At 40.9% G+C, this 23515-nt stretch overlaps 1 protein-coding gene across 1 annotated transcript in view; it reads right to left on the bottom strand.

The window, feature by feature from the left end:
- The window catches only part of LOC126161911 (transducin beta-like protein 3), a 155487-nt gene that overhangs the window by 39209 nt on the left and 92763 nt on the right, over positions 1 to 23515 (bottom strand). The window contains exons 10-11 of the mRNA XM_049918072.1: positions 21340 to 21461; positions 1873 to 2031 (exon numbers count right to left, since the gene is read on the bottom strand). Of these exons, the coding sequence (XP_049774029.1) occupies positions 1873 to 2031; positions 21340 to 21461 (281 nt within the window). The remainder of the gene's footprint in view (positions 1 to 1872; positions 2032 to 21339; positions 21462 to 23515) is intronic.

Here is a 23515-nt window from a genome sequence, read left to right as displayed (position 1 = left end):
ACAGAAAACTTGGACAAAGATACAACTGTTCTTGGTGACTCTAGGGAAACTACATGAAATTATATGAGTATATGCATTTTAGGGAAGATATCTCGAACACCTTCCAATGATGGACGACTAGCATGAGAAGCATTCAAGGAATATATATTTTTTGACACCACACCGGAAGGCCGAATGGCAGGACATAATCACGTATATTAATTTATGTAAATAAATAGAATTATACAAACTGACTCACTTTTTAGTTACTTTACTGCTACAAATGTGATCTTGTGGTGTGCTATCGTAAATGAATTTTGAAACTACAATTAATTTTTTTACATCTATCAACCTATTCAAATGCATTTGGTAGAAGGCACTATGTGTAGTCTATTGATTACAAGAAATTGTAAAAACTGAGATGTTTCACGAACAGAATAAAATTTCCTGCTTTAAAAGTATACTTATTGATAATTTTATGACTACTGATTGGTGCACTATAGTAGTTTGCACATGTACCCTTAATGTTATAAAATATGTATAGCTACTGAAATATTGAAACACTTAACAATTAAGCTGGTATTTCCTGGATTTGGATCCGTACATTGAGAATGAATTTTAACAATTCACATGCAAAGCATTTCCTGTCAATCATATTAAGGACTGAGCGGCATTTTTTACTGGTCACACAGGAGTGTTCTTACTGAATTGCACTTCACACAGTCTTTACCTTTTTCTTTACAGTACTCTTTATCAATTTCATATTTTTAACCATCATTCCATATAAAATCTCTTTTTATATGGTTATTTTGTAGTTAGTTCCACAGCACCTCAGATTATCTGCAGCCCTCAAGAAATCTTAGATACTTTTCATTAGACCCCTTCATGTATCAAATTTTGCTCTGCCGCACAGAAAATGCCACACAGAAATCCACAGAGCCAGAGAGCTTCCCATGGTACACTGCGGCAGCTTATAACATAACACCAGGTGTTACTTTCATCATATTAATCATGGGACAGCATGCGTCAATGTAGCTTGAGGCAGTGCCACATACCAGAATGTTGCAAGATGGTGACCCGGTTTAAACAAGGCTTTACACAAGCAACAATCAAAGCAGTTGGTTTCTCCATGGGAAAAGTGCAGCTGTTCTTATAACTGAAAATGTTTCAGGAAGTTTTCAGCAGTTCAACAGCGTGATTAACTACCCAAGAAATGATAAACACTTACGGGTTATATTTGTGCCTTTTTTTGATTCGCTTCATGAGATACTGATGTTTGTCCTGATGAGAAAGGCAACCCACAAGCCTTAATGAAGAAAAAAATTGTTTCTCATCAGGACAAACGCACAGTGCACCTGCAATTGTCATGTCCACAATTGTCAAAAGACACTAAATATTACTGTTCTCTAGATTTAACTCACTGAAGACATGGATTGGCATGAGAAAATTCATATCAAATAAACAAATCATGACTGAAATAATTCAGTATTTTGCTGAACTCATTAAACTGATAATAGATTTCAATAAATTAGAAAATTAATGGATGTCATTTAATGAGCTAAAAGGTAAATATGATTCAAAAGAAATTTAATTTTATTAATCAAACAAATAACTCCTTTCATTATACCTTGTACTACCACTCCATTTTGTTTAGAATGGGAATAGAAGGAAACAAATACACTAAAAACAATTTAATATCTTGTTTAATAATGTAATTCAAACTTCTTTGAAGTGGAGAAGTAATTAATCTAATCTGCAGTCATTGCACAATGTAACAAATGGTATATCCACAAAACTAGATACAATGACAATCTGCAACCAAGAAAACTGTCAGGAGTTTGTTTCACCTCACAAGCAATACATAATCAGAAAACATTAGTGGCAGAACAATACCTTGATGCAAGACAAATCCGAGATAGCCCATAATTTGATAGAGCAGTCTGCAGATGACGACACAATAACTTTATCAACAGGCGAGAACTGCACACACCACACTCCTTTCCTGTGTCCATTCATGACTCCTAAGAGGGATAAATCAGCAGCTGACCATAACTGGAGAAGAAAATTGCATATATTTTTTAAATATATATTTTCAAGAAAATGCACACAAGCAGCATTAAATCTCGTTCCTCATGCTTCAAAAGTCAGTCAACCTGTATATAAATGCCACAAATCTAGTTATCACATTACTTGTGTCATTGATAATAGCCACTGGTTATTTCCATCAAGGTTGACACAGCCCTACAAGGTCATCGTTATTTTTAACCTATTTCTACGTCATAATATAACATAAAATTTTATGGTTGAAAATAGCATGTAAAACAAAACTGCAAAAGCACAATTAAAACTGTTACACCCAAGTGGAAAATGTCATTTACAGAATTTACAGAAGCTGCATTACACAAAGTCAATCAAAACACATTGTAATGTGACTGGACACAGACCATCAGTGAAGAAAAAGATACCAACTGTGTAATATGATGTGAACATGGTATGCTTTATATGTACCCCAGCACTGGGCCTTGTTATTAATTTAATTTGCAGACCAGAAATGTAGTAATCACCAGAGTTGAAAAAACATACTATCACTCTCCTAGTCAGCTGACATGAAAGATTGAAACAAATTGTTTTCCATGCAGCATAAAAACAGTTCACCTCTGGACCAGGGGCCCTATTCCAAACATTGCCTACCTAGCACCCTTTACATGCGTCACGTAACTGTAAAAAACATTTTATATTTTAAAACACGTAAACATGAAAATTATCTATATACTCATATACTGAAACACAAAGCAATATATTAGCCTTAAAAATGGTACCCTCCTTCAATGAAGATGATGTGGATGTTTACTAACCCTTACCCAAATATGTAGCACATATGCAACCCCACAACACAGATTTCTTTAAAAGATTTAATTTTGACAGCCAAACTTAGAACAAAAAGTAGACTTCATCCATACCCTCACTTTCTAGGTACCAACACTCTTTCTGTGAAAAAAAAAAAAAAAAATAGAGAGATAGAAGCAACATGTTATGTATCTAAATAATGAAGAGGAATACTCACCCAATGCAGTTTTCACAAAACTGCAGTGACTACGAATATTGTAATATTCACATGGCAGATTTGTGACTCTGAAACCACCAAATTATTACTGTTCTATTACTCATACACCACTGACTCTAAAAATGTCCAACTACAAGAGTGAGTTTTCAGTCCACTACAACTCACTACAGACAGAGGATACATTACAAACTCACATGAAATGTGGACATGTTGGACATGAAAGGATTGTTGCCATGTTAACAGGGAGTTTACCAGTGTTTCCTGAGTTATCCTGGCAAACAGAATTTCGGTTCTTCTATCGAAATTTTCTTGAAGACTGTTGTACAGTTATCAGCTGAATTACAGATAGAAGAAATAATACTGTCCCCGGAGGATGCCCGAAAGATGATGGACTAAGAGATTTACTTTATTGCCAGAATGTACCAAACATTCAGGGTACTGCTCAACACTATATAGTACTCTGCAGCACAATCTTTCAACCTGATAAGGGCTGTGAAGCATCATGGTATGGACTCCATGAGCTACCTTGATGCACGATTCCTCAATCACCACCCACAACACAGAGAGGTTGGTTGGACAGGGGCCATCTGTAGAGAGGTGAAATAATTCTGTCACAATAAGGAAGTGATGGGGTGATATATGTTAGTTATGCTGAAGGTACAGGTTGCCCTTGGGGTACAAAAATGACACACATGACTAGACATAAGGTTCTTCTATCACTTGTCAGAGAAAGACAATTACAGGAATGGGTGTATTGGGGACGGGAATAGTGCAAGCCATTAATTCTTATTGCACAAGAGCTTTTAGTATGTGTAAACAGCTCAGCTTGGATATATTCATTCAAGTGTCATTTTTTGTCAACTAAGACTCAAAACTCTGAAAAATGCTTTTCAATAAATATTGGGGGTACATGTCATGCCCTGCCCCTCCTAGCTGTGATGCCCATGATTACAGGCATATCAGGGTCACAGCTTCATCATATGTATCACCCACATGGTAGTACCTACACTACTTGCCTAAATGGTGCCCTGTGAACAGGTGTGATACATCATTTCATGTGACTTCTGCATATATTGGCCAGACGACAAGAACTGTCCATGAACGATGTATAGAACATGAAAGATACACCCGTCTGCGGCAACCGTCAAAATCGGCAGTAGCAGAGCACTGTATTTCCTTGGGACATTCAATGGAATACAATGTAACAAAAATTTTATCCCCGGTTTCCGGTTTTTGGGATTCTGTAATCAAGGAATCAGTGGAAATACGTCTTGCCAATAATCTTATAAATCGTGACAACGGCTTTCAGCTGGATAAAAATTGGAATCCTGTTATTAAAATTATACAATCACAGCGGAATCGACAGTGTCATTCGATACTCAATGACTAGATGAACCTTTATTTCCACCACCGAGGGCAGCACGTACAACTCGGCTATGCTGCGCATGTCAACACCTGACGCATGCGCTGTAGGATGCCAGTACATTTCACATGCGCGAGATTCGGCATAAATACCGCGACTGCACCTGGGCTCTTCAGTAGTTGTGTACTCACCTGATGATGGCCGGACGTCTCTGGGCCGAAATATCGTGGCAGAATGTCGACGGGATCCGGCTGCATACCCGGAAATTATTAGAAGAATCATTTCATGTGATTCTTGATCCACTGGTAAAATGTCATTGGCATGTACTAATGTGTACTGAGGCTCATCAGTCAAAGTGACTTTTATCCAACATGCTCAGAGTGTCCAATAGTTCCCACGCCGAAACTAAGCTCTACACCCTATGAAGTATGGTAATCCGAGGGATAAGGACTTCATTACTCCATAGTTATGTAGTGGTTCTGAATGATACGGCACTTCACTAGTTGTTGCTCAGCAACCGAATGGATGTATGATAAGCTGCATTTTGATACATATACAATCCATGACAGTAAATTGTGACCCTTGTAATCAACATGTTGTTGCCCATGTCAGATAACTCAGGTGGCAACAGTTTTTCAAGAATCAGGATACTCAAGGTACATGCTTTACACAGAGGCATGTGAAACACCCAGAATCTGTATTACCTGAGATGAAAATTCCTCTGTGTCTAGCACACTATAGTTTGATACACAAGAAACTCAAACCACAGCAATTCTTTCCAAACATTTCAGTTTATACAAACAGTGCTGCATAAAATAATGGCATCCTATGACCTAGGAGCAAATCCAGTTACATGAGTCAAATCTGTATACTCTGAAAGACAAAATTAAAGATCAGAAACATATACTATGTGATCAGGAACAGTGAAGAAAGTGGAAGAACATGAGAGAACTAGATAACCCCCACCCAACAAAACAACAAACAACTGGACTGCTCGTCTACAAAGCCAAACAATTACACAAATTCAAGAATATAACACCAGATCTAATTTAATACTTTTATGTATGTAACTGATTTTCTAATTTATTTTGGCTATTCCTCCTCATTAGTATCTTTTGTTATAGGGTGATATCAGTAATTGTTTCACACATTAAATTCTATGTATAAACAAATATGGTTGGTTTGTGGGGGTGAAGGGACCAGACTAGAAAGGGCATCGGTCCCTATAAACAAATATAAATTTTGCACTAAATATATACATCTGGAGGAACACCTAATAGTATTCTTAAAGGATCTATTTAGCTCTATTTGAAAACATGTTAGCAAAGCCAGCCCTTAATTAATTCCAAAGTAATTAACAGTTTTGTCAAAAGTATTGTTTGCATAATGACATCTGTTAATTTCATCATTTAAACAAGTAATTCGGCCTAATTCTTGTAGTAGAAGAAACTGTTAAAAAGAACCAATTTTTCGATGTGTACAGTTAATCAAATGAGTTAAGTTTTAATTGTAATTACTGTAAATTAAACATCAAAGAATGTGTAGTTTCAGCACCTATTATTGTGAGGATACATGAGGGCCCAATATTTGGTTCCGAGATAGTCAGTCCATGACCGAGTTTCAGACGAGGAACCTGTATTTGTTAGATCAACAACAATGCATCTGTGAAATAAGAGTAACACTAGTAGGTCATGTGTTAAAACAATGACAGTGTCTGTTCCATACGTACCTTGTTATTCTTCAAGAAATGTGTGGTTAGGTTTTACTGCTCCTGAATGTTCAACAGTAAACTATTGTAGCAGAATGTGGATGTTTGCCTTTTAAAGAGGCTTATCGAAAGTTAAACAATAGTGCACTGGCTATATTAAATGTGTATATGGGAGGTTGTGAACCATGAAAGTAAACAACTGTGAAACACAAATGTGCACCTGTCAGCTACATCATTTAAAGTAGTCCATGTTTGACTTCCACTCCCGCGCACATCAAATGTGGGGGGCGGGGGGTTACAGTAAGATTTACTGCTGGATGTCAGTTAAGTCTACAGAAAGAAGTGGAAGAAGTTTCCTGTCATTCAAAGCTTGGTTCTTGTACGAGAGAGAGAGAGAGAGAGAGAGAGAGAGAGAGAGAGAGAGAGAGAGTGTGTGTGTGTGTGTGAAGAGGTGCTCAACAATGACATTATCAGCGCCCATAAAAAATTGGCAGAAACAACTATGTATAAAATAGGGAAAAAGTGAGAAAAGAGATACAAAAAAACTTAGATAAAACGACACTCACTCTCCCACAATCTCACCCGTAATCACCCGCACAATCACACTAGCTCAGGAAAGTAGCATTAAAATTATCCAAATGTTCTAAACCTGTTAAGAGGAAAACTAATATAAATTCACAGTAATATGTGGCTGACTGTTCACTTGCAAAAATCATGTATGAGCCAGCCATCCGGATAACACATTAAAAACATCACCCTAAAATTTTAACAAGCAAGTCCCACATTTGTATAATTATCAATTCAAATAGAGGGCAAGTCTGTCAACAAATGAGCTGCTACCTTTTGGTCTGAAAAGAAAACACAGCCTAGTAATATATGACACACTGTGACCTGTACACAACAAATGACACACATAGGAGAGTCCTCTCGCCAGAGCAAGAAACCATGCAACATAGGGCTGTGGCCATTGTGAAGACAGGTAAAGAGGCTCCAAGAAAATACGCTGCAGCTGTTGTGGGTTTCACTACATGCATCTTATTGTCTGTAACTTCCGGCCTCTCTTCTTCTCGCCAACGTATTACTCTGCTTCTCAACAGTGAGGCGATAATATCTAGGGGGCTGGCACACTGAAGTAGCTGAGAACTGGCTGCTACATCTGCCCTTTCATTCCCCTTAATATCCACATGCCCTGGCACCCAGTAGGAAGACACTTCCTTCACAGCCTTTGTAGGTCTAGGATGGCTTCCTGGATATTCCGGACTACTTTATCTGCTGGGTAAAAGTGTTGTAGAGAGTTAGGGGTGCCAAGGCAGTCAGAATAGAGAAGGAATTTAGCACTTGAATCACACCTCATCTGCTCCAGTGCTTACAAGATCATGTATTATTCTGCATCGATGACAGTAGAGTCTTGTGGCAGTCGAATCTTGAGGACAAGATGAGGGAAAAGGAACAGCTGCCAGTTGGCAAATAGCAGTTCCCCGGCCTGACCACAAAGACCAGGGTTGCAGCTGGTCCTATAAGCACCAGTGGCCAGCCTAATCCCCTTTTGGAGTCAACAATTTTTAGATAAGATGGCCTTGCTGAACCATACACTGTTCATCCACACTCTAGCCAGATCATACAAAAGCCCTATAAAATGAAGCAGATGAGCAGTGCCCATTCCCCAAGATCTGTGACTAAGGCACTTTAAGATATTCAACACCGTCTGGGCCATGGTTTTCAGATCAGTCAGGTGTGGTAACCAGGATGGTTTGGAGTAAAAAATGAGGCCCATAAACCTCAACGAATCTTTAAAATGTAGAATAGTGTCCCTCATATTAAAGGCACATAAATTAAAATTATAATGAGAACAATTAAAATGAACACACACATACACTTACCCGCAGAAAACTAAAAACCCTTCTCTGCAGCTCACTTCTCTAATGACTGCACTATAAGTTGCAAATTCTGAGTCACTATTGCAGCACTAGAGGAGGAACAGGAAACAGCAAAATTGTCCATTCTGTACAGTAAACGTGATACTGTTGACGGCTATTGCAAAGAGGGTAACACTTTAAACATGGCTTAAGAAATGCCATTCGCCCGCGAAAACAATCCAAAAGCAAGTTATCAACTCAGGACCTAAGAAAAGTACTTAGATACAAAGAACCATATGAAGATGAGGTTGTGGTCACAAGAGCACCAACAATGTTTACCTAGGAACGTCTGCCTGATAGTCACCTCTAGCAGGGTCAGGTTGTCGATGGAGCATCGAAATCTCCTCATTCCACAATGAGAGTGGCTAAGGAGTAACCTGGTCTCTAACATCCAGACCAGATGTTGGTTAACCATTTGCTCCAAAGTTTTACCCACATACCTATTAAGGCGATGCTCCGTTAACCTACTGGGATACATTCGGTTCTTTCCTGGTCTGATGCAAGGTATCAAAATTGCCTCTCACCACCAGTTGGGAAAGTGGTCTGTCTGCTGTATCAAATTAAAACATTTGAGGAAGAGGTACTTTGATGCTGCTTGCAAACATCAAAACATGTAGTACTGATTTGGTCATGACCAGGTGCAGTATCATGAGTTGCAGGTAGTGCCAAATCCAGCTCCCACACGGAGAAAAGGCAGTTATAAGATTCAGAATTGTTGGATCTGAGTCCGATCCACCCCACTCCATTGTGGCACGTTAGCAGCGAAATGCTGGATCCTGGCTCTGCTATTGTCTGGGTGACATCTTTGGAATTGTGCAGAGACACTCCTGTTTCAGCATTGCTGCTACAGGTGAGCAACTGCATTTACCAGAAATCCTCCTGATAGCTTCCTATACTTTTGTAGAACAAGTGTAACAGTTGATACGAGTCCGGAAACACTTGCCATGACCTTCCCTTGCTCTTCTTAATTATACATGTTGAGCTTTGGCTATAACTAATCAAAAGACTGCGAGATTGTGTGCTGCTAGGCAGCCACATGCTTGACCCTGATGGCTGATGGCACTCAAAGCCCACCAATGTACAGGTTGCCTCCTAAGATGATTTGCGCACTTTAAAATAGATAAATCAGCAGCACAGTGGATCACTTGTATGATGAGGTCCACCCATTCCTGGAAGCTGCCTCGGTGTTCAAAAACAGCCAGCTGGCCAAACAGCATCCACTTAGCTCTGCTGTCCATCCATTTCAGAAGCTTCCTTTCAAGTAATGCTCCATCAAATAGGTGGATCCAAGGAGGGAAGTGGTCACTGGAACAAAGGTCATCAGTTGCTTCCCACTGAGAGGAGTCTGCAACGGTCAGAGAGCAGAAAGAGAGGTGATGGCTGAGGATGACCCAGCAGCAGCCAAGAAATGAGGATGTACAGGCCCTGAGACATCATGAGGCACACCAAAACTCAACCACTAGGGCAATTATCCATTGAGTCCCATAATAGATTATGGGCACAGAAGTTTCCCAGTAGGAGGAATGGGTGGGGGAGTTGTTCTGTAAGGCCTGTGAGAGCTTCAGAGTCTCTCGCATCCTGTGGAGGTAAAGAAATTGAGCAGATAGTTATCTCCTGACCCACATGAACTTCAACGGTTCCTGCTTGTAGGTCAGTAACCAAGGAGAGAGTAGAACTGTGGTGTGTGCGAGAAACACAGCAACCCCTCCCTTAGCCCTTTCTCCAGTCAGGTCATCCCTGTGGTGGATGTATAGCCCTGTAAGCACAGCAGCACCAGTAGCTTTAAAATGTGTTTCTTGTAAACAAGCACAGGAGTGTGCCTATGTTAGGCTGCACATGAGTCCTGAACCCATCGATATTCCACTGAAGTATGGGAGTTATTTATTTTATCGGGGGGAGGGGGGGGGGGCTGCACTTTAAGCCTGTCTCTCTGCTGAGGTGGGGAGCCTACAGTGGATGGTGGTTCCATCTTTATGTGAGATGGTTTCACCAGGCAGACATGACACTTTACTGGCTCTGAAGCGAAGCTGTAGAGCCACCAGGCAAAGAACATCAACATGGTCTGATGGTTTATTACCTGTTTTTGCCTGTGGTGGAAGCTCCCACTTGCTTTTTTTTGCCTGGGAAGGCTTTGTAGGAACCACCAAAACAGTGGTAATAACAGTGAGGACTGTTTACCAGACTGCCTTTGATAGTGCTGGGAGGGGAACTACAGACTCTGAAATAATGGCAGCTTTACAAGTTCACTGACAGATGCAGGCATAAGTCTGACACCAGCAACCTCTGTTTGTGTAGAGGCATCAGATCTTGGAAGAGGCTTTTCAAGAACTGAAGGAAAAGATATAACGAATGTGGGAGGCTACATGGCCTTAAAGATCTCGTGACAGGTCAAAGGAATACGTTTTATTTTAATTGTCATCATGGGAGTTCTGTCATCTTAAAATACTGGTGCAGTAGCTGAGTTTTTGATGATGTAGGTTGAATATCCATCATTAATTATTTGTAATGTTACTAACACATGTTTGTTCAAAAATGTTGTGGAGTACCAATGCAGAAGCGATGAACTGTATTCAAGCTTCAAGCAGCAAAGATCATGCCTACATTGGTGGCAGACAGCAGTAGCAGTTTGAGCTGCAAAGATCTTACAATAGTAGCAGCCAGCCACGGGAAAAAAAATTGACACTCATGTGAAATAATGAGTTAATTGTTAAAAGTGATGATATCACTGTATGTTTGTTTGTGTAAGTGGTTCAAAAATCTTACAGTTAGCTATCATGGAGGAGCTGTACTGGACAGTCAAGTTGACATGGACATTCTCAGTGTAGGTGAGTGCTGGCATTTACAATAAGCTGAAGAATGGATAATCACAGTGGAGTAGAGGAACTTGCAATAGTGGTATATTCTCAGTACTTAAAGATGAGAGTAATCATTGGCTCAAGACGGGGGATTGATTTGACTACGCCAAGTTTCCACCAGTGAAATACTATCCAGTGGTTCCAATTGTGAATGGTTAGTTAGGAGATATTGCTATCCAATGGTAAACAGTGGGCTTAATTAGTTTCTTGGATGATGAACTGAAATGAAATGAAATGAAATGTCGTGTGGCTAGGGCCTCCCGTCGGGTCGACCAGTCGTCTTTTTAATTGATGCCGCTTCGGTGACTTGCATGTCAATGAGGATGAGACGATGATAAGAGACACCCAGTCCCTGAGCGGAGAAAATCCCCCACCCAACCAGGAATCGAATCTGGGCCCCTTTGCATGGCATTCTGCCATGCTGACCTCTCAGCTATTGAGGCAGACCTCTTGGATGATAGAAATATTTCATAGTCACTAATGTACTGGGATCAAGTAGTTATATGTGACTGAATTTAAGCTCAGATTCTGATCCGGATTGTTCCATATTTTCTATCCAGTGTTTTATTTGCCAAAAGTCAGAAGTAATTGAGTACTGCAGTAATTTTGTACATGTGGTTAGTGCACTCTGAGAGTATCAAGTGTCACCTGTGTCATTTGGAGGATTTGTGCACACTAAGAGGATAGTGTGGTGTGTCACTGGTGTTTAGAATGTGTTTGCAGGTGCACTGAGTGACAGTGATTCAATTTACAACATACTTGGTTAAACAGGCACTAGGGAATTCAGAGTAACTCTACATATCGCTTGTACAGTGTCGATCACCACAAACCTGCCAAGATTTTTCCCATAATGTCCAGTAGTATCCCATTGAAACCACTACTGCAGGAATGTTACAGTATTATCATTACTTTCAATGTGGCTCTCTCCCCCCCCCCCCCCCCCCCCCCCAGTGGAATGTGATTCACCAACACATGAAGTGGCTTAAATTTTGCTTTGATTATATAACTTCAGGGACCAAAGTCGTGGCATGAACTTTTTTTGTTTGCATTTCTGATGGTGGATGTTCAGTCATTATACTGGGGGATAGAGAATTGTTTGATTGTTGACAGTGGTCACTGCAGTCAGATTGTGAAGTACACACAAAAAGAAAAAAGGGGAGAGAAGGTGCTTCAATAAATCAACCAAAAAATAAAGTAAGCCCCAAATATTATTTAAAAATAAGTGAATTCTCCCTGAAAATAACTTGAATCTCATTGAGAGAGACAGACAGATAGAGAGAGAGAGAGAGAGAGAGAGAGAGAGAGAGAGAAGTAATGACATTAACTTATAAAGAGTCATTACTTTCAGAATTCATACCCCCATGAACCACGGACCTTGCCGTTGGTGGGGAGGCTTGCGTGCCTCAGCGATACAGATGGCCGTACCGTAGGTGCAACCACAACGGAGGGATATCTGTTGAGAGGCCAGACAAACGTGTGGTTCCTGAAGAGGGGCAGCAGCCTTTTCAGTAGTTGCAGGGGCAACAGTCTGAATGATTGACTGATCTGGCCTTGCAACACTAACCAAAACGGCCTTGCTGTGCTGGTACTGCGAATGGCTGAAAGCAACAGGAAACTAAAGCCGTAATTTTTCCCGAGGGCATGCAGCTTTACTGTATGGTTAAATGATGATGGCGTCCTCTTGGGTAAAATATTCCGGAGGTAAAATAGTCCCCCATTCGGATCTCCGGGCGGGGACTACCCAAGAGGATGTCGTTATCAAGAGAAAGAAAACCGGCATTCTACAGATTCGAGCGTGGAATGTCAGATCCCTTAATCGGGCAGGTAGGTTAGAAAATTTAAAAAGACAAATGGATAGGTTAAAGTTAGGTATAGTGGGAATTAGTGAAGTTCGGTGGCAGGAGGAACAAGACTTCTGGTCAGGTGAATACAGGGTTATAAATACAAAATCAAATAGGGGTAATGCAGGAGTAGGTTTAATAATGAATAAAAAAAATAGGAGTGCGGGTAAGCTACTACCAACAGCATAGTGAACGCATTATTGTGGCCAAGATAGATATGAAGCACATGCCTACTACATTAGTACAACTTTATATGTCAACTAGCTCTGCAGATGATGAAGAAATTGATGAAATATATGATGAGATAGAAGAAATTATTCAGGTAGTGAAGGAAGACAAAAATTTAATAGTCATGGATGACTGGAATTCGAGAGTAGGAAAAGGGAGAGAAGGAAATATAGTGGGTGAATATGGATTGGGGGAGAGAAATGAAAGAGGAAGCCGTCTGGTAGAATTTTGCACAGAGCATAACTTAATCATAGCTAACACTTGGTTCAAGAATCATGAAAGAAGGTTGTATACATGGAAGAATCCTGGAGATACTAGAAGGTATCAGATAGATTATATAATTGTAAGACAGAGATTTAGGAACCAAGTTTTAAACTGTAAGACATTTCCAGGGGCAGATGTGGACTCTGACCACAATCTATTGGTTATGAACTGTAAATTAAAACTGAAGAAACTGCAAAAGGGTGGGAATTTAAGGAGGTGGGACCTGGATAAACTGACTAAACCAGATGTTGTACAGAGTTTCAGGGAGAGCATAAGGGAACAATTGACAAGAACCAGGGAAAGAAATACAGTAGAAGAAGAATGGGTAGCTCTTAGGGATGAAGTAGTGAAGGCAGCAGAGAATCAAGTAGGTAAAAAGACGAGGGCTAGTAGAAATCCTTGGGTAACAGAAGAAATATTGAATTTAATTGACGAAAGGAGAAAATATAAAAACGCAGTAAATGAAGCACGCAAAAGGGAATACAAACGTCTCAAAAATGAGATCGACAGGAAGTGCAAAATGGATAAGCAGGGATGGCTAGAGGACAAATGTAAGGATGTAGAGGCTTATATCACTAGGGGTAAGATAGATACAGCCTACAGGAAAATTAAAGAGACCTTTCAAGAAAAGAGAACCACTTGTATGAATATCAAGAGCTCAGATGGATACCCAGTTCTAAGCCAAGAAGGGAAAGCAGAAAAGTGGAAGGAGTATATAGAGGGTCTATATAAGGGCGATGTACTTGAGGACAATATTATGGAAATGGAAGAGGATGTAGATGAAGATGAAATGGGAAATACGATACTGTGTGAAGAGTTTGACAGAGCACTGAAAGACCTGAGTCGAAACAAGGCCCCGGGAGTAGACAACATTCCATTAGAACTACTGACGGCCTTGGGAGAGCCAGTCCTGACAAAACTCTACCATCTGGTGAGCAAGATGTACGAGACAGGCGAAATACCCTCAGACTCCAAGAAGAATATAATAATTCCAATCCCAAAGAAAGCAGGTGTTGACAGATGTGAAAATTACCGAACTATCAGTTTAATAAGTCACAGCTGCAAAATACTGACGCGAACTCTTTACAGACAAATGGAAAAACTGGTAGAAGCCGACCTCGGGGAAGATCAGTTTAGATTCCGTAGAAATGTTGGAACGTGTGAGGCAATACTGACCGTAAGTCTTATCTTAGAAGAAAGATTAAGGAAAGGCAAACCTACTTTTCTGGCATTTGTAGACTTAGAGAAAGCTTTTGACAATGTTGACTGCAATACTATCTTTCAAATTCTAAAGGTGGCAGGGGTAAAATATAGGGAGCGAAAGGCTATTTACAATTTGTACAGAAACCAGATGGCAGTTATAATAGTCGAGGGGCATGAAAGGGAAGCAGTGGTTGGGAAGGGAGTGAGACAGGGTTGTAGCCTCTCCCCAATGTTATTCAATCTGTGTACTGAGCAAGCAGTAAAGGAAACAAAAGAAAAAAATTGGAGTAGGTGTTAAAATCCAGGGAGAAGAAATAAAAACTTTGAGGTTCGCCGATGACATCGTAATTCTGTCAGGGACAGCAAAGGACTTGGAAGAGCTGTTGAACGGAATGGACAGAGTCTTGAAAGGAGGATATACGATGAACATCAACAAAAGCAAAACGAGGATAATGGAATGTAGTCGAATTAAGTCGGGTGATGGTGAGGGAATTAGATTAGGAAATGAGACACTTCAAGTAGTAAAGGAGTTTTGCTATTTCTGGAGCAAAATAACTGATGATGGTCGAAGTAGAGAGGATATAAGTTGTAGACTGGCAATAGCAAGGAAAGCGTTTCTGAAGAAGAGAAATTTGTTAACATCGAGTATAGATTTAAGTGTCAGGAAGTCGTTTCTAAAAGTATTTGTATGGAGTGTAGCCATGTACGGAAGTGAAACCTGGACGATAAATAGTTTGGACAGGAAGAGAATAGAAGCTTTCGAAATGTGGTGCTACAGAAGAATGCTGAAGATTAGATGGGTAGATCACGTAACTAATGAGGAGGTGTTGAATAGAACTGGGGAGAAGAGGAATTTGTGGCACAACTTGACAAGAAGGAGGGACCGGTTGGTAGGACATGTTCTGAGGCATCAAGGGATCACAAATTTAGCATTGGAGGGCAGCATGGAGGATAAAAATCGTAGAGGGAGACCAAGAGATGAATACACTAAGCAGATTCAGAAGGATATAGGTTGCAGTAAGTACTGGGAGATGAAGAAGCTTGCACAGGATAGAGTAGCATGGAGAGCTGCATCAAACCAGTCTCTGGATTGAAGACTTAGGAACCATCGCATGGGTATGCAAGCACAGTAACTGACATCAACCACAACTGTGTAGGTCCACTTTGTGTACAGCATGGCTTAATTGTGTTCCAACTCAAACTGCTTTGGTGCCACATGGAACTTTTTATTGGGGTGGTTTACCATTGCGCTCATCCCATTTCTTCAACTAATGCCCTCTTAGAAGTACTGAGAGATGAAGAAGCTTGCACAGGATAGAGTAGCATGGAGAGCTGCATCAATTCAGTCTCAGGACTGAAGACAAGAACAACGAACAACAGAGATTTAAATACAAAGGTATTTCTGGTTTGCTACTGGAACAAAAGAAACAAAGTTCAGGGTTGTAATGACATAGGACTATGCTTGACTTGATGATATTATTTGAGTAGAATTTTATACAAAATGAAAATAACTACAGAAGGAAATATTATTCTTAGAGGCGATTAATATCTAAAGAAGTACTTTGTAGTAAAATACTTGAGGAAAAAAAGAAAAGACAAGAAAATATTTATTTTATATCAAGACAAAACAAATATAAAGTGTCAATAAAAACTGCATCACTTATTTGAGGTCAATTATCCCTTTGGTTTAAAATGCACAGCATTCATTCACAACCTAAGGAGAAGCTGTGCCTTTATGTATTACAATGTATTATAAGTAAAGGAAATTCCTTAAGCAGTAGGTCTGCTGAGGATTAATTAACTTTGGGTGATAGGTGGTTATTGGATTTTAAATTTAACTAGAGACATATCTAATTATATAACACAAGGTTCACAAAGGTAAAGACATAACGACTGTTGAACTTCACTTTAAGATGCACCTTCTTATTATAATTTAATTCAAGGAAAATATCAATATTACTAATAATAAATTTCAAGCTGGTTTATATTCCAAATAAATCAAATGCAGCTACATCTTTATAAAACAGCATAGAAATCATTCATGAATACTTTTGTTGAGCGCAACTAGTTGATAATATGCAGCCAATATTTTGTGTTGTATTTTATTCTATCTATACAGATTGCTTATCTCTGCCTGCATGTTGCTTTGCAGAACATGAAAACAAAGGTTTGGCAGTATTTATTTGTTATTTTAAATGTCCAGTTATGTAGTTGCAACTTTCTAACAACACCCAATACTAACGATCAACAGGCAGTTCAAATGCTGTATTATGCACAGTTGTTTGTACAAAATTTAAATTAAGCAAAAATTAAACTTGTGCACAGATGGAATAACATCAAATTTATTTGCAGCACCTATATAATTTAAATTTCTCCTTATATGTATTCATGTAATATGCACTGTTTCTAATTCAGGTTGTGAAGCATCATTTGCTACCAGGAAGTATGTAATGCAAAATACTACAAGAAGAGCTGACTGCTGCAAGAACTGCTTAATTAACCACATTACAAGAAGTGGCAATCCAGAGCTACCAATGCATAAAGTAGTGATTGTCTGAGATGTAATTACGTAACTACTCTTCTGCCACAGTGCAATTTTTTTGACCTCACCAGACAGGACAAGCTTTGTTGTTTTAAGCCCCTGTATCTTCCTTTCTTCAAGGTAGACATTGTAATTCCAATCCCAGAAAGGTAGATATTGATAGCAATTTACACACTTCAGAGAAGTGAAACATTCGTGGATGGCCTTACCGTTTTTGCTACAAGTGGTGTCCCCCTTACATCCTAGAGTGGTTTGCCTAAAGTGCTGGCATTTAAAACGGTGCACTGGGTTCAGGATATAAAGCTGCATGCTTAAGCAAAGGAAACCTGCCTTGAAGTGTTCTGGGAGTTCAATGGTATTGAAGGTAAGGAAAAAGGATTTGGATTTTACCAGATCCTCAACCACCCTTTTCATTACATTTTTCTCACCAACAACACCTTCTTGAGCCCACTCATCTTTCATACCTTCTTTGGGAATATCTGCTAGATCTCTACATAACACACCTGTGCTGTACTTCAAGCAGTATTGTGGAGCTCGTTTCGATGGCATGTTCCCTGAGACATTTAATTTTCTGGCAGTTCGTCACTTGTTCCATTTCACAATCACTTAACTTGAAATGCCCTCTAAACCTCTTTGAATATAGAAAAATGAAACTTTCTCGAAGCTGCCTTCAAAATAACTATTAAAATCGAATTCTCACCAGCAGCAAGCATTCTGTTGCAATAAACTGAAGTACTATGAACAATCTCTGGGCCAGGAGCATGGGCTACACGAGGACTCTTGTTGGATTGGGTGTCGATACCCACCAGCGGTATACCCATTCCATTGGGAGTTGATGAGTTTTAAGTTCGAGGGTTCCACCTCGATCCCACAAGCAGATGTGTCCACCGAGACACAGCCTCACTTATCTGAATAAGCCTCATACAACTCTGGTGCAAAAGTTTCCTCAGTGGATGCCTGTTAATGACTGGACTGTTTTGACTCGACAGTCATGCACCTCATCAGTGTGCAGCACACATTGCATATTGAGATTGAGGAGTTTGCTCTTAAAGATTTTCACCATTCTCGGGATCTGGGCAACTAAGGCAAGATCCCTGGTCCCAGTGACATACAACATTCCACTACCCCACGACCCCACTGTATGGTGGTCACTGAACAATATCCAGGTCTTACAGTTACCGAGGTCTAGTGGTGCTTACCAGTCCTCGGCTCAGGAAACCTCGGTTTGCCAAGAAAGTACCGAGCAAATGAATGCTGAGCTCTCTCAAGTGCTTGCCATTCAGCGTGACCTGGGAAGCATACGTGGCTTATCGAATGCCACAGACGTGGCAAGATGATGAACTGCTACACAAAGCGAGACAAGAATGTTCTGTATCATGTTGACACAAGAATGTTCTGGATCATGTTGAAAGATCACCAATAACCAAGGTACCATTACGTACCAATGCTAAACAAATTTCGGAGGTGAGTAGATGGAATGTAACAACAGTGTATTAAATAAACCCCTATCATAGACTAAAATCAAACAGTGGAAAATCCAGAATGGAATGTAACAATATTATGAAAAGGAAAGTTGCTATTCACCATATGGCAGAGATGCTGAGTCACAGATATGCACAACAAAAGGACTCTCACAATTAAACATTTTGGCCGTTAAGGTCTTCGTCATCAATAGATACACACACACACACACACACACACACACAAATGCAACTCACACACACAACTGCAGTCCCAGGCAACTGAAACCACACTGTGAGTGGCAGCACCACTAGATGGTGGCAGTGGCAACTGGGTTGACGTAAGGAGGAGTCTGGTGCGGGTAGGGGGAGGGACAGTATGGTGGGGGTGGCGGATAGTGAAGTGCTGCAGATTAGATGGAGAGCAGGGGAGAGGTGGGGAATGGGAGGGGGGAGCGTGGCAGTAAAGGGGAGAAGTAAAGTGACTGACTGTGATGGTGAAATGATGGTTGTGTAGTGCTGGAGTGGGAACACGGAAGGGGCTGGATGGGTGAGGACAGTGACTACGGGCACCCGCATGGCACCATCCTACACCAACATATTCATGGGCCATCTAGAGGAATTCTTCCTGAAAACCCAGAAGCCTAGACCCCTTGCCTGGCTCAGATTCTTTGATGAAGTTTTTGCGATCTGGATCGAGGGTGAGGACACCCTATCCACATTCCTCCAGAACCTCAACAATTTCTCTCCCATTTGCTTCACCTGGTCCTACCTACTCAACCCAACAATCCACCTTCCTAGATGTTGACCTCCACCTCAAAGATAGCTACATCAGTACCTCCGTCTATGTCAAACCTACTAACCACCGCCAATACCACCACTTCGACAGCTGCCACCCATTCCACACCAAGAAGTTCCTCCCATACAGCCTATCCACCCATGGTTGTCGCATCTGCAGCAACGAGCAGTCCCTCTCAAAATATACTGAAGGTCTCACTGAAGCCTTCACAGACCATAATTTTCCCACAATCTTGTACAAAAACAAATCTCCCATGCCTTATCTTTCCAGTCTCCCACCACCTCCCAAAGTACCACTGTGCGGCCACAGAGGAGCATTCTCCTCACAACTCAGCACCACCCAGCACTGGAGCAACTGAATTACATTCTCCGCCAGGGTTTTGACTACCTTTCATCATGCTCTGAAACAATAAATGTCCTGCACACTATCCTTCCCACCCCTCCCACAGTGGTATTCCGCCGTCCACCGAACCTACAAAATAAACTCGTCCATCCTTACACAATCCCTGCTCCCAACCCCTTACCTCATGGTGCATAACTCTTTAATAGACCTAGATGCAAGACTTGTCCCATACATCCTCCCACCACCACCTACTCCAGTCCGGTTACGAACATCACCTATCTCATCAAAGGCAGGGCTAACTATGAAACCAGTCATGTGATTTACAAGCGAAGCTGCAACCACTATGCTGCATTCTATGTGGGCCTGACAACCAACAAGCTGTTGGTTCTTCCCACCAACACCAGCTGTTCTGAATTGCGCAGTTGGTAACTTTCACTGCAGTACACCCGACATTCCTGTAACCCTCCTGGTCTCAACCTTCATTAGTCACTGTCCTCACCCATCCAGCCCTTTCCCTGTTCCCATTCCAGCACTACACAGCCGTCATTCCATCATCACACTCAGTCTTTTTACTTCTCTCCTTTTCCGCTAATTCCCCCCACCCCCACCCTCTCTCCCTCTGTCTAATCTGCAGCACTTCACTGTCTGCCACCCCCCTCCTCCCCTCCCCACCCTAGTCTCCTCCTTACACCCGCTCAGCTGCCACTCCCATCATGCACTGGTGCTGCTGCTCGCAGTGGTTTCAGTTGCCTGAGACTGCAGTCATGTGTGGGAGATGGGCTTTTGTGTGTGTGTATGTGTGTGTGTGTGTGTGTGTGTGTGTGTGTGTGTGTGTGTGTTTGTAGGTAGGTAGTTCTATTGTGACAAAGGCCTTAATGGCCGAAAACTTTATTTGTGACAGTCTTTTTGTTGTGCCTATCTGCGACTCAGCATCTCCACTATATGGTGCATAGCAACTTCCCTTTTCATAATATTGTTACCTATCATAGACTATATGGACAAGCAGTGGGAATAAATGATTTAGAGCCCGGAGTTATACTATGTCACTGCTTCATCCAGCAATTTGTTGCCATACAAAACTTTCTTGAGTGGCTTTTGGTTCATGGCCAAGTCTTCTTCCACCCAAGATTGTTCCACACTCTTGTCCACATGTGCATGAAACAGACAGTAGCAAATCTCAATTCTCTATCTCAAAGTACATAGTCTGGAACCTTATTTCACCAGGAGATGAGAATACACAGTGTAGCAACCAATATCAGTAATTGTCTTGACTTATTTTCATGTTGCAAATGTAGTGTGATGTGTTACTAAGAAAAATGAAGCAATATTTCTAGCAGATGTGAGCACCACTCAAGTACATTATACAGTGGGAAAGACAATGATACAGAGAATTAAAGACAACAACTCAAGTTACAATAACATTTGACATACCAAAGTAACCATTAGAACTACCATCAATTTAAAATTTTGTACGATTTGTTGTTCTTCACACTACAATAGCAATTCCCCACTCTTACCAATTGACCAGATTCACATCTTTCCCATCAAACGAGATTACTATGGGAGCAGCTGAATCTGCCTTCACTCATAGCTCTAGTACATGGCTAAAATAAGTAGTCAATTCAAAAATTTGTGATGGAAATCAGCACATATATCAAAAACAGTTTGTTCATTTATAAGAGTTTTTGCCAGTATACAATATTGCAGTGCAGCCTAGTTTCACCCTACAGAGCCATTACAACATTCATTAAAAGTTTTAAAAAAGTATACTTTACCTTCACACTTTTGTCTTGCGACCCTGTGGCAACCAGCTTATCGTTTGGTGAAATGCAGACACAATTAATGTCTTTTTGGTGTGCCTTCTCGGTGTGCGTAACATTCAAAGAATGAGACGTCCCTGAATTAAAAACAATGCTAGTGCACTCAACCATAAGAAGATGATAAATTTAAATACACTACTCACCATTAAAATTGCTACACCACGAAGATGAAGTGCTAAAGATGCGAAATTTAACCGACAGGAAGAAGATACTGTGATATGCAAATGATTAGCTTTTCAGAGCATTCACATAAGGTTGACACCGGTGGCGACACCTACAACGTGCTGACATGAGGAAAGTTTCTAACCGATTTCTCATACACATACAGCAGCTGACCGGCCTTGCCTGGTGAAACGTTGTTGTGATGCCTCGTGTAAGGAGGAGAAATGAGTACCATCACGTTTCCGACTTTGATAAAGGTCGGATTGTAGCCTATCGCGATTGCAGTTTATTGTATCACGACATTGCTGCTCGCATTAGTCGAGATCCAATGACTGTTAGCAGAATATGGAATCGGTGGGTTCAGGAGGGTAATACGGAACGCCGTGCTGGATCCCAACGGCATCGTATCACTAGCAGGCGAGAAGACGGGCATCTCATCCACATGGCTGTAACGGATCGTGCAGCCACATCTCGATCCCTGAGTCAACAGATGGGGATGTTTGCAAGACAACAACCATCTGCACGAATAGTTCGGCGACGTTTGCAGCAGCACGGACTATCAGCTCGGAGACCATGGCTGCGGTTACCCCTGACGCTGCATCACAGACAGGAGCACCTGCGATGGTGTACTCAACGATGAACCTGGGTGCACGAATGGCAAAACGTCATTTTTTTAGATGAATCCAGGTTCTGTTTACAGCATCATGATGGTCGCATCCGTGTTTGGCTACATCGCGGTGAACGCACATTGGAAGCGTGTATTCGTCATCGCCCTACTGGCGTATCACCCGGCGTGATGGTATGGTGTGCCAATGGTTACCCGTCTCGGTCACCTCTTGTTCACATTGACGACACTCTGAACAGTGGACGTTACATTTCAGATGTATTACGACCCGTGGCTCTAACCTTCATTCAATCCCTGCGAAATCCTACATTTCAGCAGGATAATGCACGACCGCATGTTGCAGGTCCTGTACGGGCGTTTCTGGATACAGAAAATGTTCGACTGCCGCCCTGGCCTGCACATTCTCCAGATCTCTCACCAATTGAAAACGTCTGGTCAATGGTGGCTGAGCAACTGGCTCGTCACAATACACCAGTCACTACTCTTGATGAACTGTGGTATCTTTTGGAAGCTGCATGGGCAGGTGTACCTGTACACGCCATCCAAGCTCTGTTTGACTCAATGCCCAGGCGTATCAAGGCCGTTATTACGGCCAGAGGCGGTTGTTCTGGGTACTGATTTCTCAGGATCTATGCACCCAAATTGCGTGAAAATGTAATCACATGTCAGTTCTAGTATATTTGTCCAATGAATACCCGTTTATCATCTGCATTTCTTTTTCGTGTAGCAATTTTAATGGCCAGTAGTGTATATTTACTTGCTCTGCCATACAAATAGATTTATTAAAAAATAATTAGATTAAAGAAAAGCAAAAATGTAAAAATCTTCAAAACTTTTAGTTATAGTAGTTTAAACTACAACACAATACAAGAAGAAAAATGATGCCTTCTTTGGGTGCTAAAGGTAAAAATTTGAAGTCAAGAATATATTCAGCCAGTGAATTCAAACATCCAACTGCGATATGCTTTTTGGTAAAGAAAGGGTGTGAATTAATAATCACATGTGGAGAGAATGACATTAATGACATGACATTAAACAAATGAGACAAAGCACCAATGAAAAACCTACAATAGAGTATAATTATCAATATGAGAATAGACCTTTATTCACCAAACTCAAGAGGCATTGAGCAGCAGACAGACATGCAGAAAGGACAACAATATGCTAAGATAAAGTCATGCTGAAGCGCCAGAAGAAAATGGCGACTCTCTCTGTGTGTGTGTGTGTGTGTGTGTGTGTGTGTTGGGGGGGTGAACTCTAAAGACAGTCTTTATTCAAAAACTAAGCTGTTTATTTACCTTTCTGTATATTGGTGCACTACTCAGTGTCACTTCGATTTGGTGA

The sequence above is a fragment of the Schistocerca cancellata genome, chromosome 2 (assembly GCF_023864275.1).
Source record: "Schistocerca cancellata isolate TAMUIC-IGC-003103 chromosome 2, iqSchCanc2.1, whole genome shotgun sequence".
In the NCBI taxonomy this organism is placed as follows: Eukaryota; Metazoa; Arthropoda; class Insecta; order Orthoptera; family Acrididae; genus Schistocerca; species Schistocerca cancellata.
Note: the sequence above shows the minus strand (reverse complement) of the source record. Positions and strands in the feature narration are given on the sequence as shown.